We start from the raw sequence: 18,922 nt of genomic DNA, 5'->3' as shown, positions 1-18,922 counted from the left end.
AATTCTTGTAGTTGATAATGATTTGTAATTACTCTCTTGTTGATGCTTGTCAGTATTTATATATTTATTTATATATTTATTTATTTATCGTTTGTTTGTTTGTTTGTTTGTTTGTTTGTTTATTTATTTATTTATTGTTTGTTTGTTTGTTTTCGTAAACATAACTAACTGAGCCTGAGTGTCCTGTGGTGTAGCATGCAGACACTGGGGTATACTGTACACTATGCTTGTATTGTGGCAAATGAACGCCGTGAATTAGAGTTATCACAAGCTTTAAGAGTTATTACAACAAGGACCAAGTTGAATATACTATATCATTTGCTATTATATCGTTTCAGAAGCATGGGTGTGGAGAAAAATGACATACCTAAGTCCATCCTTTGGTCAGCTCTCAGATGTCGATCAACTGCATTTGAGCGTGCTATCAGAAATCTAGAAGGTGTCCGAGTATTTCACGAGTATTTCACAGTCGCATGTTCCTGGGTTTACTGGTGTCTTCTTGAAAGATATGGCTCACTGCATGGTTGGCAAATGGGATTTTTTACCTGACGGCTACCACCATGTATTTCTCATTCGCAATCCTGTAGATTCACTCACTTCACTGCATCGTACAATCACCGGTGGAGGCATACCAAACTGGGCCGACGGTTTCTTCCCTGAAGAGGCAGGGTTTCGTGAAATGTGGGAGTTGTACGAATATTTGAAAGACGTAAAAGGCATTGATCCGATGATTGTTGATGCTGATGATTTGGTGAATAAACCTGCATCTATTATGAAGAAATACTGCGACAACGCTGGTTTTAATTACACTAATGACATGCTACGCTGGGAACCACTGATTGATTGCGAATCATTTAAATATGGAACCGAAGACTTCGACTGGGAAACAGATTGGTATGGTACAGTGTTGAGAAGTACTTGCTTCATCAAACCGTCTGAGAGAATACCCATAGACGTCTCAACTCTCCCAGAATACGTCCAAGTGGCGATAAAAGATCCACAACCATTTTATGAAAAGCTGTACACGCACAGATGTCATGTGGATTAATAGCTATCATCTCACTGTACAACACATCAAGATCTTGAAATGTTCTTTTAAAAACAAATCACATATTTCTATGTATCTTCAGATGTTGAATCTATAGCTGCTAAGGTTATCGGCGAGACTAATCTTACAGAGGTAAAAACGTACCATCACATCATGTAGAATCAAGTTGACGTACAATCAACGTTTACTATGGAAAGCCATATGACTGTCTTATGTGGTTGTTATCCAATATATGAAGCCCCTTTCCCCCTTTCTCAATATACGGTGTTAAAATATTAATATGGTATAACATCATTATATAATGGTATAACTTCATTATATGGTGGTATAACTTAATAATGGAGAAGGGGACTCCGAACACCGTGATACTATGAAGCTGATATGTTTTGATTTCTTTAAATTTTGAAATTTGAATAAATATTTCTGAAAACATTGCTGTCATAACAATCCTTTATTTAATACATGCTTTTGTTTATTTATAATATTTCATCTTGTTTTCACGTTCATTTTTACATTCATTCATTTTTTTTGTTTTCATCATTTGTGAATTCACTCAAAGGTGTTATGAAGGCTAAGCGTGCCACACTCAATGGTGTAAACCACAGGCCTCTTACAGGCACCGTTCGAAACATACCTGCCAAGAGTACTTCATTTCTTCAGCAGAAATACGTGCTTTAGCTTGCGCATAGGACCTCCACCCACAGGATACGCAACGAGAATGACAACACGGTATTTGCGACGAAAAATCAGCCCATGAGCACATTTTGGCTATCTTATTGAACACAATTACAGTAATGATGACGTGGCAATGCTGAAATCACGTATCATTACATGTAAAAAATATAGTCATTGCAATTGGCCACAACGTTCGTACTGAATCCAAGGCCAAGCTATATTTCTAACAGGGAAAAACCTACTTTCACGCCCCTCCCAAGTTCAAAGATTACATATCTATGCAATAAACAACGTCGAAACCCTGTGTTCCACTTTTCATGCCAAACTACTAAGCTTAGCAACATGCTTAGGGAACGAGAACTATTAATGGCAGGAGGCCAGCTGAAGAGAAAATACGTGGTGGGGGCGCTGTAGTGTCCTGGTATGTACTTGCGTATGCTCATGGCATTGACTGTGACATCTATATATTCCATGATTTAATAGTTGAACACAGCTGACGAAATAGCAACAAGTATCCTCCCTTTCTCTGAACCTGAATATGTCAAGTACATTAACATATTGTACAGTAATGATTCATTTGTACATTGGTCCGAAGACTGTCCAAGAACAACATGCACTGAAGTTTTCACCGCACCGCACGAAACTGGTCATCTATGCTATGGTACTCAACCAAGCAGTAAAGAACCCTTTTGTGAGTAGACTAATACAGCTCTCTGGCGATGTTGAACTAAACCCTGGACTGGACACTCGCCAGTCAACATTGACTCCCACACTTCGTCCAGCAGAGTCGAGTGTAGATGAATCTGTTATGAGGGTATTACGAGACATACCAATCTGATTAAAATCTGATGTGGTGAAAGCGGCTAGATGCCTTTATTTACCCATATTTCCATCGTTTTGTGTCGTTTGTTTTGTTCCGGGTGACATAGAGGTAAATAAAGACATCTAGCCGCTTTAACGACATCAGACTTTTATCAGATTGGAGACATGCAGAAATCATGTGTATGAGATCTAAAGAAAGACACGAACTCCATAAACAAGAAAATAGATAATCTCAACTAAACAATATGGAAGAAGCCTTTGATGACGTAAACAAACGACAGATGAAAATAAAGAAAAGCTGAAAATATTAGATACATCTACATATTATATAGTTCAGAAGAGGAGATTGCCCGGCTCACAACAGTAACGACAAGTTCACGTGCATCAAACTCGGAACTGGAGGATCGGCCCAAACGATGTGGCTGAAGATGAGGAGAGGATCTAGGAGATCAAACAAACGTGAAGAAAAAATAAGGCTCTGATAGCAGAGAAGATGAACGTTGATGATGACATTGAATTAATAATAGCCCATACAATGACAACGGGGTCAAGGGTCAACAGTTCGAACATCGTGATGTGCTCTAGAAAAGTTCATATCAAAGGGCAAAGCTTTGCCCGGGACGAACATTTACGAACATTTATCTAGGTAATTCATCAATTGGCTATTTTTAACACTTTTCTCAAAAATTTTCAATAACTAAGATTGGTCTATAGTTACCCAAATCGTCTTTGTTACCTTTTTTGAAAAGAAGCTAGATTCGAGCGATTTTGAGGTGATCTGGGGATTTTTCGAAACAAAACGATAAATTAATTATGTAGGCAAGAGGAATGGATATCTCATCTTTGGCCCGTGGCTTTATGGATATCGATATCTCTAATAATTTGTTGGACATCATATTGTGTGACTGGCTTAAGGAAAAATGATTGGGGAGATCTTGGAATGAGATATGGTCATTATGAGGTATTTTGTTTGCCAGATGCTCACCTACTTGAACAAAGAATTGAATGTGTTAAAATCTTGTACAATGTCCTTTAGTTGCGTATGAACTTCCTCAGTACCAGTATAGTTGTGAATTATCTGCTTTGGCGTGATAAATTGCTTGTGTTTTGTTTTACCAATAAGTCCATTGATGACACCCCAAGTCTCTTTCATATTGCCTCTACTTGAAGACAGACGTATTGAATAATATTCTTGTTTAGCCTTCCTAAGAATGTTTGTGACGATGTTCTTGTACTTTTTGTAATTGATATACAAGTCTTCATTAAAATAACTTATGATCAACTTCTTGTAAAGTTTATGTTTTGTCCTAATTGATTTTTTTAATTCCGATAGTCATCCATGCCTTTTCCTTCTGTCTTTTTTTTGCTTTTCTTTCTACGTTTTAGAGGGCATGGATTTCACAGATGTCAAGAAATTTTGAGATGAAATTTTGTAGCTGCTTGGACATCGTCACAAGTTAACATCTGGACCCATTTTTCAGCTTTCAGATCAGTTTTGAGGGCCTGCGCATGGAATGTAGAAAAGTCCCTAAAATATGCATGATCTGTAGCCTGTTGTGTCTGAATTGATTAAAAACATGCAAATATAGGAAAATGGTCTGAGATATCAATTATAATTGTACCCGAATCGGTGTTTATAAGTAGTCTGAGCCGAAATTAAAAATTGTTATACTAGAAATGTCAATAAAGAGATCGTAGAACTTAATTCTATTCCTCCAAGATCAGAAATGTATTTTATAAGTGTATGGAATTTTCAGTACAGCAGCGTGGCTCATGATTTCATTTAGTTGTTGAAAATAAGGTGACCCCCCCCCCTTATTCCTTCTTTAGTCCTAAATTGAGGTGACCTCTCTGATCCCCCCCCCCCTCGCCGTAAAAAGCTGATCGCTCACTTAGGCGTCTAGGATAATAATCCCCAACCCATTGAATAAACATGGTTCAAACGGCAAGCCATGGGACCAAATACAATCGGCAATATAATGAAGAATATATCATCAGAGAGCGCTCGCGGAACTCGACAAGAAACTCACCCATACAAGCGCTAGGAAATACTTGTTGCAGAAATTAAACGACAATGGTACCACCAACGCATACTATGCAGAAAAAAATTATCCTTATAATGGAAGAAGAAGAAGAAAAAGAAGAAGAAGAAGAAGAAGAAGAAGAAGAAGAAGAAGAAGAAGAAGAAGAAGAAGAAGAAGAAGAAGAAGAAGAAGAAGAAGAAGAAGAAGAAGAAGAAGAAGAAGAAGAAGAAGAAGAAGAAGAACTAGGACTATAATTCCTGCTACAGCCATAAATAATTTTGTTAACTTTATACATAGTGACTACAGTTGGTGAATGTACACAAGTAGAAAGTGATAGTGTACTTGTTTGTGAATGCCAGGAAATGTCTGTGAACTTTTTTGTCACAATATATATGTAGCCACCCCCACTTGGCGCCCTCAAACTTAGATTCAACTAATACCACCTAATTTCAAATTTTACCTATGGTACTACTTTGGGAATAAGCTGCATTCATTGTTATCCCTTCCTCTTGAAATATGCTACATCCATAACGTTATAAGGAAATTCAAATTCAAAATAAAAACTTTGATATTGTATGTATGTATGTATGTATGTATGTATGTATGTATGTATGTATGTATGTATGTATGTATGTATGTATGTATGTATGTATGTATGTATGTATGTGTGTGTGTGTGTATGTATGTATGTATGTATGTATGTATGTATGTATGTATGTATGTATGTATGTATGTATGTATGTATGTATGTATGTGTGTGTACTGTATGTATGTATGTATGTATGTATGTATGTATGTATGTATGTATGTATGTATATGTGTGTATGTATCATTGTATGTATGTATGTATGTATGTATGTATGTATGTATGTATGTATGTATGTATGTATGTATGTATGTATGTATGTATGTATGTGTATGTGTGTGTATGTGTGTGTGTGTATGTATGTATGTATGTATGTATGTATGTATGTATGTATGTATGTATGTATGTATGTATGTATGTATGTATGCATGTATGCATGTATGTATGTATGTATGTATGTATGTATGTAGGTATGTATGTATGTATGCGTGTATGTACATGTGTGTGAGTGTGTGTGCATGTGGTGTTTCAATGGAACACTCAATTTGTGTAATGTTTGTAGCGCACCATTAACAGTTAATGAGTTATGATGACGGTAAAATGGTGAGAGGGGGAGGGTGTTATGAAAAAAAACTGTATCAAGGTGGGGGGGGGGTTAAGAAAAAATGTCAAATTTTCTGGATTTTCGAAGCAATTCCTCCGACGCCCCCCCCCCCCCAGTTCGTAAATAATGACGGTTCTCTTGGGAGGCAACATGTTGGGACAATTAATGGCAGTTATGATTTCATTTGGTAAAGGACAATGGACCACATTCTAGACCGAGCAAAATAAAAAATAACGCAAAGTGGACCCCATTTTAGACTCTTCAGCTCGAAAAAAACAGACCCCATTTTAGACCAAAGGGCTAGAAATCGCACCCAGGGAGGCACATATACGTATACTCAAATAAGGGGAGTAGCCCCCCCCCTAATTATCCCTTCTGAAACTGGGGAGTTGTGGGTAATTTTTGAGGTCATGGGTCCAGAGTATTAAACACTAGCGGTACGTACGGCGGCCACGTACACGCAGGAACAGAGCAGAGTTACGCTCAGCTCCGTAAGTCAAACTCTCAGTTACGGAACGGAATGTACTGGTAACTCCTCTACACTGTGAATAACTCGGCGGAGTGTACTTCGAAGCAATTCCTCCGACGCCCCCCCCCCCCCCCAGTTCGTAAATAATGACGGTTCTCTTGGGAGGCAACATATTGGGACAATTAATGGCAGTTATGATTTCATTTGGTAAAGGACAATGGACCACATTCTAGACCAAGCAAAATAAAAAATAACGCAAAGTGGACCCCATTTTAGACTCTTCAGCCCCCCCCCCCCCCCCTAATGATCCCTTCTGAAACTGGGGAGTTGTGGGTAATTTTTGAGGTCATGGGTCCAGAGTATTAAACACTAGCGGTACGTACGGCGGTCACGGTCACGTCCACGCAGGAACAGAGCAGAGTTACGCTCAGCTCCGTAAGTCAAACTCTCAGTTACGGAACGGAATGTACTGGTAACTCCTCTACACTGTGAATAACTCGGCGGAGTGTACTTCGGAAAAATAGATGTACCGTTGTACCAGAGAAGCTAGCAACAGCGAAGGTACACGGGAGCACAGGCACTCGAATCAATGTCAAGTACGTACGAATTAACCTTTAAGGGGTAGACCATTCGATATCCTGGGGGGGGGGGGCTTGGAAGATTGGTGGAGAGTCATTATTTTTTCCCCACCTGCTTGCCTGAGAATTATTTTTTTTCTCCTTCGCCTATGCTGGCAACTTTTTTTTTCTTTGCTTCTTTGAGATATCCGGATTTTTTTTTACGTCAACGTTGAACACCTACATTTGTTGCCACAATTTTCTGTTTGGTTTTCACACAGGGTAATACAGAGAGTAAAAAGATGCTGTTCTATCACACACATATTTTATTTAGAAAACTACATATTTCATACATGTTTGATTTTCAATTAAATAAACATCATTGACAGTTTTTATGCCATGTTATGATGACACACTGAAAATACAAATCGGAAACTTGATTGGTGAGATCAGACATTCAGATAGACCGGTCAGTTTCTCCAGCTTGGGGGGATGGGGGGTGTCAGTGTTATTTTCCATTGGGCCAACAAAAAGTCACTGATCCCGTGAATAAAGTTTCATAGCATCTGACAGTAAGCTGTAGAGGGAAGAGCTTTGAGACTGGGGGGGGGGGTGAATGTGTGAATGGGGGGGGGGGGGGTTCTAGGGGGTCTCCCCCTAGAAGCCCTGGAGGATTTTTACTTCTAAAGGCAATGTTTAGGCCATTCACAGACACTTTCAGACAATAATTTACAAACTTTACAAGACAGCTCTAACTTTTAAAAAGCAACTATGTGAGGTTGAAACATTTTTTAAATAAAGTTTCATAGCATCTTGACACTAAGAGGTGGAGGAAAGAACTTTGATTTGAAACTGGAACATGTCTACCTCTTATGTGGGAGGGGGGTTGTAGGGGGTGTCCCCCTAGAAGCTCTGGATGATTTTTACTCTTAAAGCCAATTTTCAGGCTATTAACAGACACTTTCAGACAATAATTTGCAAGCTTTACAAGACAGCTCTAACAATTGTAAAAAGCAACTACACATGGTTGAAACATTTTTGAAATAAAGTTTCATAGCATCTTGACAGTAAGAGGTGGAGGGAAGAACTTTGATTTGAGGCTTGGACATGTCTACCTCTTATGGGGGGGGGGTCCTAGGGGTCTCCCCTAGAAGCTTTTCAAGTTTTTTTTACCAATTTTGGTGAATCTTATTGTTGGTTTAACGAATGAGTGGCCTCTGGGGTGATGGAGTCCAAGGGGTCTCCCCCTGCCAGATCTGTAGTTTTTTGTTTCTATTTAGGCAATTTTTAGGTTATTCATAGCCTCTGAGATATATATTGCCAAGCATCGAAAAGCTAAAGTAAATATAACCTTTTTAAATAGGTTTTCCATGTTATAAAGGTGGGCCTGTAACATTTGTATAGGGGCATTGATATTGCATGTATAGTAAAGTTACTGATGTGTTAGAGCACTTTAGGAGGTCATACCTAGTGTACAATAGAAACTTGAATTTGAGTTGTGGTGTCGATACATGTAGTGTCTGAAATAAGAAGTATATCATCCCTTCTGACAAATTCATATTGAAGAGACTAGAACTATTTAGATTAAGTTCTTTTAACTATCCAATAGTAATAGTAATAGTATGAAGATTACCATTACAAAACAGTCAAGTTCACTTTTGCCCCAAAGTGCAAGATAAGTGAAGCACTGATTGTGAAACAGCCAAAAAATTACATGGCATGTTATGTAACTAGTTTGGTAGCTGGGTAATACATGTATTATATGTATAATTTTATGTATAGTTATATTTGAACCCTTACATGAAGTAATATTTAAACCATTTATGAAAGAAACAGAGACAAGAACAAATATATATATGTACCACAGGCTAACGAAACTGACTGGTCCCTGACATGTGTTTGAAACTGTTTGTCATGATTTGACAAGTGTCCTGGTTGGAGAGGAACGAGCAGGTTGAACAGTATACTTGATCCTGTGCATCATTTCCCTGTCAAGATATTTTTTTTCTAGCAGCAGTGGTCCATCTTTTTTTTTCCATCACCCACTCATATCCGGATTTTTTTTTTCAAGCAAATCCACTTGGCATCTTTTTTTTCCCGAAATCTTCCAAGCCCCCCCAGGATATCAAATGGTCCACCCCTAATGGCGGATAGGCATAAGGCCAGAAAAAAAAGTTGTTCACTTCAATTTAGTACATAGTACATGTAACAATATACATTTGAGTCAATTCCAAATTATGTACTATCAGTGGTTTACTTGGCTCTGATGATGCATACAAGCATGAATTGAGATAAAATTAAACTGTTGCATATCCAATATTCACTAAACGAAATGAGCAAAACTTTATGACCATGGGAAGGGCAGTCATTGGGCCATCAAAAGTCTGATAGTCTGAAAGTCTTCAAATGTTTTACTCTTTCTTTATTCATGATTTTTTTGGAATCAAATTAAAGTTCAGGAGAAGTCATTTACCACATCTGCAAAATATCTTTCAGCTTTGCCACAACAAAATACACTTCATAGCCAGATAAAATGTACTGCATGTCATAATTGTCTCTCAATTCTGGTATTTTAAAACCACATTCAAGCTTTGTAAGACTTTAAATTATGTTTTTTGTTTGATATTTTATGCCTCTAAATGGCCTCCTATATTGTCTTATTTTCAAAAAAGTTTGTATTTTTGAGGATGTATCCTTCCAATGAGTAGCAATCACGGTAATAATTGTCTTTCTCCCAAAACAAGATGGAAGGTGGCTGACTAAGTACCTCCCTTCATAGGTCAGAGCTAATTATGAGACATCTCCTTACAAGTATCCAATGTGAAATGCACATCCTTTGTCAAGTAATATCATTTGGACTGTTATTGTAGTTGATTATCACTTATTTTTAATGCATCATTGTACCTGTGCTACCATATATAATTTTATATCTCCTCTATAGTGGAGGTGACAGAACGAGTGGCTAAAATAATTCTGGAGTTTCATTTAGCGGGTCTTAACATATTTTGAGAGGCGCTACAAAATATGTTTAACCGTAAATTGTGCACATTTCCTAACTAGAGCTGATGGAAATCAATTGCCATACAGACAAATTGCAAGAGATAAAATCAAAATGAATGAATAAGTACAATGTAAACTCAACTTCAAATGTTTTGCCATCATTACATGTGGTTTGTTTTTAAATCCTTTGTAAAAAAAAATCGACCTACCTACCCAATGTGTCGGATTATGTTGCCCGTTGAACAGCTTTTTTTTTCTGGCCTAAAGTACAAAACAAAGGAAAGAGAAATAATGAACACACGAACTAGCGTTCATATGACATATAACCTAGGTCGTTGTGTGATGGCGGTGTATGATTTAAAAAAAATATATGTATGGTCAATAAGACTTATTTACCATACATATTTTTTTTTAATCATACACATCGGATTCGAGTGCTTGTGCACGGGAGTTACGAGTTAGCTAGAGTTACGCTTGTGGGGTGCAAACCAGAGCTGTTATTTATACCGCTACACTTCGAAATAAATCAGTGGGGGGGGGGGGGCGTTGCCGTGAAACAGGCCATGGTTTACGACGATGGGAATTTGCGTTTAATATGCGAAATGGTCACAATTGTGGGTATGTACAATTGTGGCCATTTCGCATATATAAAAACATATAGCTTGTTGTTGATAATGATTTGTAATTACTCTCTTGTTGATGCTTGTCAGTATTTATTTATTTATTTATTTATCTATTTAGTTATCGTTCGTTTGTTTGTTTCTTTATTTTGTTTGTTTGTTTGTTTGTTTGTTTGTTTGTTTGTTTGTTTTCGTAAATTGGGAGCTTTACCTTTTTCACAACAAGGACCTAGTTGAATATACTATATCATTTGCTATAATATCGTTTCAGAAGCATGGATGTGGAGAAAAATGACATACCTAAGTCCATCCTTTGGTCAGCTCTCAGATGTCGATCAACTGCATTTGAGCGTGCTATCAGAAATCTAGAAGGTGTCCGAGTATTTCACGAGTATTTCACAGTCGCATCTTATGTTGGAGAAGAACGAATGTTCCAACGGTACAAAAACCTTAAACCAATACCGAATTTCAAATATGGTGATGTAAAGGGTACCTTAGAGGGCAATGTTCCTGGGTTTACAGGTGTCTTCTTGAAAGATTTGGCTCACTGCATGGTTGGCAAATGGGAATTTTTACCTGACGGCTACCACCATGTATTTCTCATTCGCAATCCTGTAGATTCACTCACTTCACTGCATCGTACAATCACCGGTGGAGGCATACCAAACTGGGCCGACGGTTTCTTCCCTGAAGAGGCAGGGTTTCGTGAAATGTGGGAGTTGTACGAATATTTGAAAGACGTAAAAGGCATTGATCCGATGATTATTGATGCTGATGATTTGGTTAATAAACCTGCATCTATTATGAAGAAATACTGCGACAACGCTGGTTTTAATTACACTGATGACATGCTACGCTGGGAACCACTGAGTGATTGCGAATCATTTAAATATGGAACCGAAGACTTCGACTGGGAAACAGATTGGTATGGTACAGTGTTGAGAAGTACTTGCTTCATCAAACCGTCTGAGAGAATACCCATAGACGTCTCATCTCTCCCAGAATATGTCCAAGTGGCGATAAAAGATGCACAACCATTTTATGAAAAGCTGTACACGTACAGATGTTGTGTGGATTAATAGCTATCATCTCACTGTACAACACATCGAAAGCTTGAAACGTTCTTTTAAAGACAATTCACGTACTTTCGTGTATTTTCAGATGTTGAATCTATAGCTGCTGATGTTATCGGCAAGACTAATCTTACAGAGGTGAAAACGTACCATCACATCATGTAGAATCAAAGTTCACACCATAACACCACGATACTATGATATTATGAAGCTAGTGTCTATATTGTAAAAGACAAAGTTTTACAGTTGTTGAGGATGAATGTCATTTTATATTGTTTTGCCCCTTATATAACGACCATAGAGTAGATTTTATTCCTCAAAGATTTAGAGTTCACCCCACGAAAGAAAAATATTTTTCCTTACTGGCATGCAAGAATGAAGTAGTCCAATACAAACTATCAGTTTTTGTTCATAAAGCTTTCAAAACTCGTACTAGTTTTGTTCAGCAAACATAGATGTATATGTTCTCCCCTGTCATATTTTTACCTTTAATTATTTTTCCGTTAATTATTAGTAGAATGATATTCAGTTCTTTGTTCTTTTTCTTCTCTGCTGTTATGTAAAATGTTTTGTGCGATGGGCTGAGGCCTTAGCATTTGAAATAAACTACTACTACTTAGTTATGAAGATAGTGTGTTTTGATTTCTTTAAATTTTGAAATTTGAATAAATATTTTTGAAAACGTTGCTGTGATAACAATCCTTTATTTAATACATGCTTGTTGTTTATTTTTAATATTTCATCTTGTTTTTAGGTTCATTCTTACATTCATTCAAATTTTTTTTTCATCATTTGTGAATTCACTCAAAGGTGTTATGAAGGCTAAGCGTGCCACACTCAATGGTGTAAACCACAGGCCTCTTAAGGGCACCGTCCGAAACGTACCCGTCAAGAGTACCTTCAGCAAAAACACGGTATTTGCGACGAAAAATCAGCTCATGAGCACATTTTGGCTAACTTATTGAACACGATTACAGTAATGATGACGTGGCAATGCTGAAAATACGTATCATTACATAAAAAATGTAGTCACTGGCCAAAAGGTCGATCCGAATGACAGAAAACGAATGACAGCATTTCCAGTATGTAAACAGTGGAATGACACCCTTTGTACATGGTGGAGGGTCTATGATTACTAGTATGACAGTATTACGAGACATGCCAATCTGATTAAAATTTGATGGAGTGGTGGAAGCGGCTAGACACCTTTATTTACCTATTTTTCAGCTCATATGAAGATCTATGTAAAATTAGGGGTGTTTTTTTTTTTTTTTAAATGTTTACCGTTTCTTTTGAATGGTAACAGTTGTGCCCTTCATCCTTAAACCCTAGTCTTGCTGCTAGACGTTCGGGCTTTCTTTCGATGCTATAACTATAAGCGAACGAAGTTCGCATGTGAGGGCAGCAACTCAGACAAGGAATTGGTTATAACCCGCTACACAAACTTCAAGTTAATATTAGCTCCGGTAGAGGACTGCTAATCTTGTACATGTCAAACACTGTGTCAACTTTGACAGCTTATAATGGGTATAATATTATATAGTTCAGAAGAGGAGATTGCCCGGCTCACAACAGAAACGACAAGTTCACGTGCATCAAACTCGGAACTGGAGGATCGGCCCAAATGATGTGGCTGAAGATGAGGAGAGGATCTGGGAGATCAAACGAAGAAAATTAAGACTCTGATAGCAGAGAAGATGGACATTGACGAGGATATTGAATCAATAGGAGACCATACGATGGCAACGGGGTCAAGGGTCAACAGACCGATCATAGTGATGTGCTCGAGAAAAGTTCCTATCAAAGGGTAAAGCTTTGCGCGCGACGAACATTTACGTTCAGGGAATTTTCTCACAGCACATCAGTTACATATAGTAAGAAGAAAGTTGTTTGCGAAGAGAAAAGAGCTGATAAATAGAGAATATATACTTTTGTTAACTATAAACTCGTGAGTTATGAGGAAGGTGGGAAATGTGTGCATTTATGTAATAAAAGTTCAGTTTATGTTGCCACAAAGGGAAATGCATCCATTGTCCTATGACTGTCGTGTTAGTTTGAGAAACTGAATCATGTGTGTGTGTGGTGACTCTTAAGATATATCCAAAAATGTTAAACATGGTTGCACATTTAGGAACAAACAAACATACGGTAAATTGTACAATACACATGTAGCTCCTATATGTGATAGACTGTCTTGTTTAGTAGCCCCGGGTTAAGACTCACGGTAAAGGCGACACATAGTCCAACCTAAAGTAAGCCAGCCACCTGTGACGTTAATCGATGTTGACGTCTCCACACCCTGGGCATCATAAACGACATTTTGCTTCCAAGAGAAGGGACTGATCAGGTAACTCTTCTTCCTTCTGTGTTTAAACATACATGTAGTCAGTATCATTTTGACGATAGGTTCCTTCACACGAAATTAAGTCGTGTTGTGACGGAAACAAAGCGAATTTGGCAAGATAATTCCAGGTTTATATTGGCAACCATTGGAAACAACAAGCTGGCAAGGCTCTAGTGTATTGGTATACTTATAGATATATCACGTGACGTGATACTTACTTTAAAAGGTAAATTGTGTGGTCTTATGTATTAATATATTGCACATGTTCTAAATACATGGATTAACAGTATAACAGTTACCATGGTAAATAGTTACCACAATGTAAACATGAACTTTGACAGAGTAGTACATTTGTTTCTGTTATAAAGCGCTTTCACGCAAGTACGGACCAAGTTGTATGCCCATTTACATGATGTCCGTCCGTTAAATTGTCTCCAAAAAATCAGTTAAAAAACAATTTTGGATTGGTGAAATATGAAAATTTTAAATGTTTCAATTGGTCATAAGGACCGACAGCTAGGCAAAATGGTTGTGTTGGTTCGACGAAGAATTAGTATGCCTCGGACCGATGGCCCGTCGTTAAATTCGCACGTTGAACGTACTTTTAAACATTTTTGGGCATTGCTAATAGCATGTAAATAGTATCTGTACTGAATGTCAACCTATAATGATAGCTGAGCTGAAAAAGAGTGGAAATTTAAAAACATTTTGAAAAATTAATCCAGAGTTGAACATTGTTGTCTTAATGTAGACGTTGCCATTACAACCATTGGAGGGTATAAGTCACGTGCTACTTGAAACGGCGTACACTTGATTTGTTGTGCTCTAAAACGTGTGCATTTGGCAATGCGCACCGGTCAATTGAAGACGATCTTTTTTGCGTTACTAAAATTAGTTGCGTATAGTTGCAATCGATCACGTATATCACTGAAGTCAAAAGTTAACTTCATATAGTACAATAGCAACTTGTCGAGCTATTCAGGGAACATTACACGAACTCTCCGCAATTATGCCATCGCCTCCATCAAAGTAACTATATTTGTTATGAAAGAGGAACGCTACTCCAGGTGTTTCTTGTCAGTCGAACGAAATTCATGAGATAACTCTCCAGAACCCAAAGTTTACGAAAATACATCTATTTCCTCGATGGCGTTCCCCTTTTAGGCAAAATCCGTTATATTTAAAGATTACGATAAGGAGAAGTAGAATGGGATAACAAGCATATAGAGAGTACCACTTTCAATTTTGCTACCAAACGAGATGGGTGTAAGTTCGAATCCATTGTTATCCGATTTTATCATTTTCACAAGATCACAAAATGTAGAAGACGTCAGAGCGGAACTACCATGTATAACACGAACGTGAACAAGTAGTCTACAGTCAGAAAACGAACAATGATTACGAGAACGTTAACGTATGTGCAAAATGGAATTGGAAACTGGCTACACAACTCGCCAGCTTACAGTAACACCGTGACTGGTATTACATGTAACAATTCTTATTGCCTGTGCTGTCACAGAGGCAAAAACAAATTCCTGAAGCACTCAGTTATCATCGTTGATAAATTGGATCTCAATTTACGAAGACAGTGCATATGGGAGTTGCATTTTTTGAATAAAGTTTTAGTGAACAGCATGGTCTAGTACATATAGTAAACAGTTCATGGTCGTGTTTTTTTACAAACGGACAGTTGCGCTGTTGACTGTATGGTAATTTCGTCGGATCTTTTTAGTTCAGTTATTTAGTTTTTTGTTAAGTTGACAATGATTTTTCAGATCATTTATCCATTGTATCTAGATTTGAAATTGGTTTCCCAACGAGTACTTTACAAACCAATGCGAGCCACTGAGGAAATAATGCAATCCCGAGCAGAAGGATGTCTAATTCAGATAAATGGGTTTGCGTAAAGATCTGCCCTAGATCGATCAAATACTAGTGCTGCTGTCAAGTGTCAGTATTGGTGAAATGTTTGATCCTGCAGGTTTGGATATGAAAATCAGACAATAAACTATTAAACAAATATCACGTGGTTTGACTTGGAATATCAAGTCTGAGAAATGTAGCAAATTCCATAAATTTCGTTAATCTAATGGTGAGGAAGATCTCCCATGCATACAAAGAACGTAAAATTAATTTAAATCATTGCCTAAACAAAAAGTAACAAAACATATCAGGATGAGATCAAATAAACACTTCTAGCAGAGGGAAAAGATGCTCATGGGATAAAAATAGACAAATACATGTACTTGGAAATTCCGCCCTCCAAATGGTTTGAGATACTTTGAAAATGAATTTCCAGAGGGTTGGTCGACGGGAGTGATAGTTCCCCTCCACAATGCAAGTCAGGTCATACCGTGACAAGAATGGCAATAATCATAGAGGTATTTATCAGTAAATTGAAGTTATTTACTACTCAATTGAATTGAAAAGCTCACTCGGTGGGTTGAAAAATTGTCAGCATACCAAGTTGGTTTAAGAAAGGTTTTTCTACGGTTCACACCACTTTCGTCCTGTACTCAATAATACAGAAACATTTAATTAGAAGTATTTTATTGTCTTTGTTGGTTTTACGAAGGCATTTGATACTATATAATCACTCTCATTTAAGAGTCTGACCCATTGTTAGAGCATGGTTTATGCAAAGTCTACAAATTCATACAGGCACCATTGCCGATATCGATGAAGCATAACTGGCGAGTGTTGCCTTGGGCCTAGGTAGAGTTTATGGAGAGGAAGGCGTCAGTCTGTGTTTAGAAATTCAACCGGGTATAGAGTCTGGTTTAAAAGTGAAATTTTGGAGTGCTTAGTAGCGGAACAGATGCGGTCATCGCAAAAATATGAATTTACTCTTTGGAAACGTTTACTATATTACATTACGCAATTCTGCCAATTCAATTAAAAAATTGCACCTAAAAGTTGCTGAACGAAAATTTGGGTAGTATATGTATGAAAAAACGTAAACCGTACATAACACAGTACACCCTTCTGCGTTTCAGTCCTCGTCATTCTTTATCTACGTCATGTATATTTTCTGGCGGCAGGTGCAAAAGTGTTGCCTTTGGAATCAGTTTCAACACGAACTCGAAAATATTACATTTTGAATTAGAGTTGGATCCACTCGAGGGATCGCAGGCCCATGGTTAATCGTGCATGCCAGACAGCGAAATTGCTGTACACACAGACTTTATACGTCGCCTGGCGTCGTCTAAAAACCAACCCACAAAGTGGACGCGATCACTAACAGTAGCCCCATCTACACATAGGTAGTTCTACCTGAGGCAGTCCCAAGTCCTACCTGAGGTAGGATAGATTTGTGTCTACACGTAGGAAGGTTGCGGCGTAGATGTCGCGCGTTCCGTCTTGACAGTACGTACATAGGACGAAGTCAGGAGGGTTTCAGGAAACCTCTCAAAGGTGTCCTAAGTCAGGACGGTTTCAGGACAGGTTCAGGATGGGTTTGCGACTACACGGGCTTTAAACTATCCCGAATCCTACCTCAGGTAGGATTTTTAGTGCCGTGTAGACGGGGCTAGTACTAGTTTACACTATGATGTAATTTTTAGTCTGTAATTCGTCATTGAAAACGGGTGAGAATTTTTTTCGCTCTCTTTGATTTTATCATATAAATTTATAAATCAGCTATATATATGTGTGTGTATTTTCAAATTAAAATGTAGAGATACTATGTTGTTTTAGTTTACGAATTTGGACTATGAGTTCTACACACAACACGTTCATCGAACTCAAGTATAAACACAAACTTACATGGCTGACGCGCGCGTGTTCCACGCATCGTGATTTCCTATTCTAGTTCCTGACAACCGTATTCCAATTTTACTCTACGTTATCTTCATACATTACTAGTCTAGTTCCTGACGACCGTATTCCGATTCTATCTAACGTTTATCAAGGTAGGGTAAAATCGGAATACGGTCATCAGGAACTGGACTGATAATGTATGGCGATAACGTATGGTAAAATCGGAATACGGTTGTCAGGAACTGACTCAATCTGATTAAAATCCGATGTGGTGAAAGCGGCTGGATGTCCTTATTTACCTCTGTTTCCATCGTGTTATGACGATTGTTTTGTTCCGAGTGATCGCCGCGCGCCTTCCCTTCCTTTGGGAAGGCGGCGATCACTCGGTACGAAAACAAACGACACAAAACGATGGAAATAGAGGTAAATAAAGCATTTAGACGCTTTCACCACATCGGATTTTAATCAGATTGGAACTGACTATGATTTACCGACCCGTCTCGATAATTTAGAACTTTTCAATTTTGAAGTCTATGACTACTGAAAATGGGACATCTGTTCTCTAAAAATGTGTAAGACGTTTAGCTTTCGTCCGCATTTGTCAACAGTGTAAATGTCAATGGTACCCCAGACTACTAATGTTAGTGGTCCGAGATGATACATAAGGGCTTACGGTGTGTGTACTACTACTACATGTACGTACTGCGCGACACTTCAGTTTCATGTGCATAGCGTACTAAATACTACTGAAAATTGCTGATGGGAAATGCTTACAGCATAGACTTATGTGTACTAATTATCAAAACTACTCGATTTTGTTTGTCATTAATTACCATTTCTCAAGATTGAAATATTATAGCCATCTAGTATGCTGCATAAGTTTGACACTGACAATGTATTCTCAGAAAGGACAGTCAGTTCGGAAATGACGGTGTGACACCGTGACGTATTTCTCCAGTCTTGGTATTTTTCTTATAACTTATAACTTGTAGATGGTCACAAAAAGGGAGAATTTTTTTTCAGACGAATGAATTGACCTTCATTTAAACAACATGGCAAGGCTGATAGCTTGACCCCCTTGACAACCGTTGTTAGGCATATTTGTATATCTCGCGAGATCTGCTGCGTGACGGAGAATACTTTATTGTTCTTTGCAACAGGGAGTGAAGGAAAAACAATATAAAAGTTGTTTGCCCTTCCGGAAAGCATTCAGTTTACATCTGGTGTGTTCTGTGTTTCCAAGCTGACTCAACTCTTGGACGATTTACCAAGTGATTACTTGACCAGCACGGTAACTCAACCAGTTATAAAGAGATATTGCTTTTAAAAGAATTACAAAAC

General features: G+C 37.9%; 2 protein-coding genes across 2 annotated transcripts; both read left to right on the top strand.

Moving 5' to 3' along the window:
• The first annotated feature begins 508 nt into the window (after nt 1-508).
• LOC144437902 (uncharacterized) lies at nt 509-1,048 on the top strand. The gene has a single exon (XM_078126934.1). The coding sequence runs from the start codon at nt 509-511 to the stop codon at nt 1,046-1,048; it is 540 nt and encodes a 179-aa protein (XP_077983060.1).
• A 9,632-nt stretch (nt 1,049-10,680) lies between these two features.
• LOC144437901 (uncharacterized) lies at nt 10,681-11,484 on the top strand. The gene has a single exon (XM_078126933.1). The coding sequence runs from the start codon at nt 10,681-10,683 to the stop codon at nt 11,482-11,484; it is 804 nt and encodes a 267-aa protein (XP_077983059.1).
• The last annotated feature ends 7,438 nt before the right edge of the window (nt 11,485-18,922 follow it).

Source organism: Glandiceps talaboti, chromosome 7, assembly GCF_964340395.1.
Source record: "Glandiceps talaboti chromosome 7, keGlaTala1.1, whole genome shotgun sequence".
Taxonomy (NCBI): Eukaryota; Metazoa; Hemichordata; class Enteropneusta; family Spengelidae; genus Glandiceps; species Glandiceps talaboti.
This window is presented reverse-complemented; position numbering and strand designations above follow the sequence as displayed.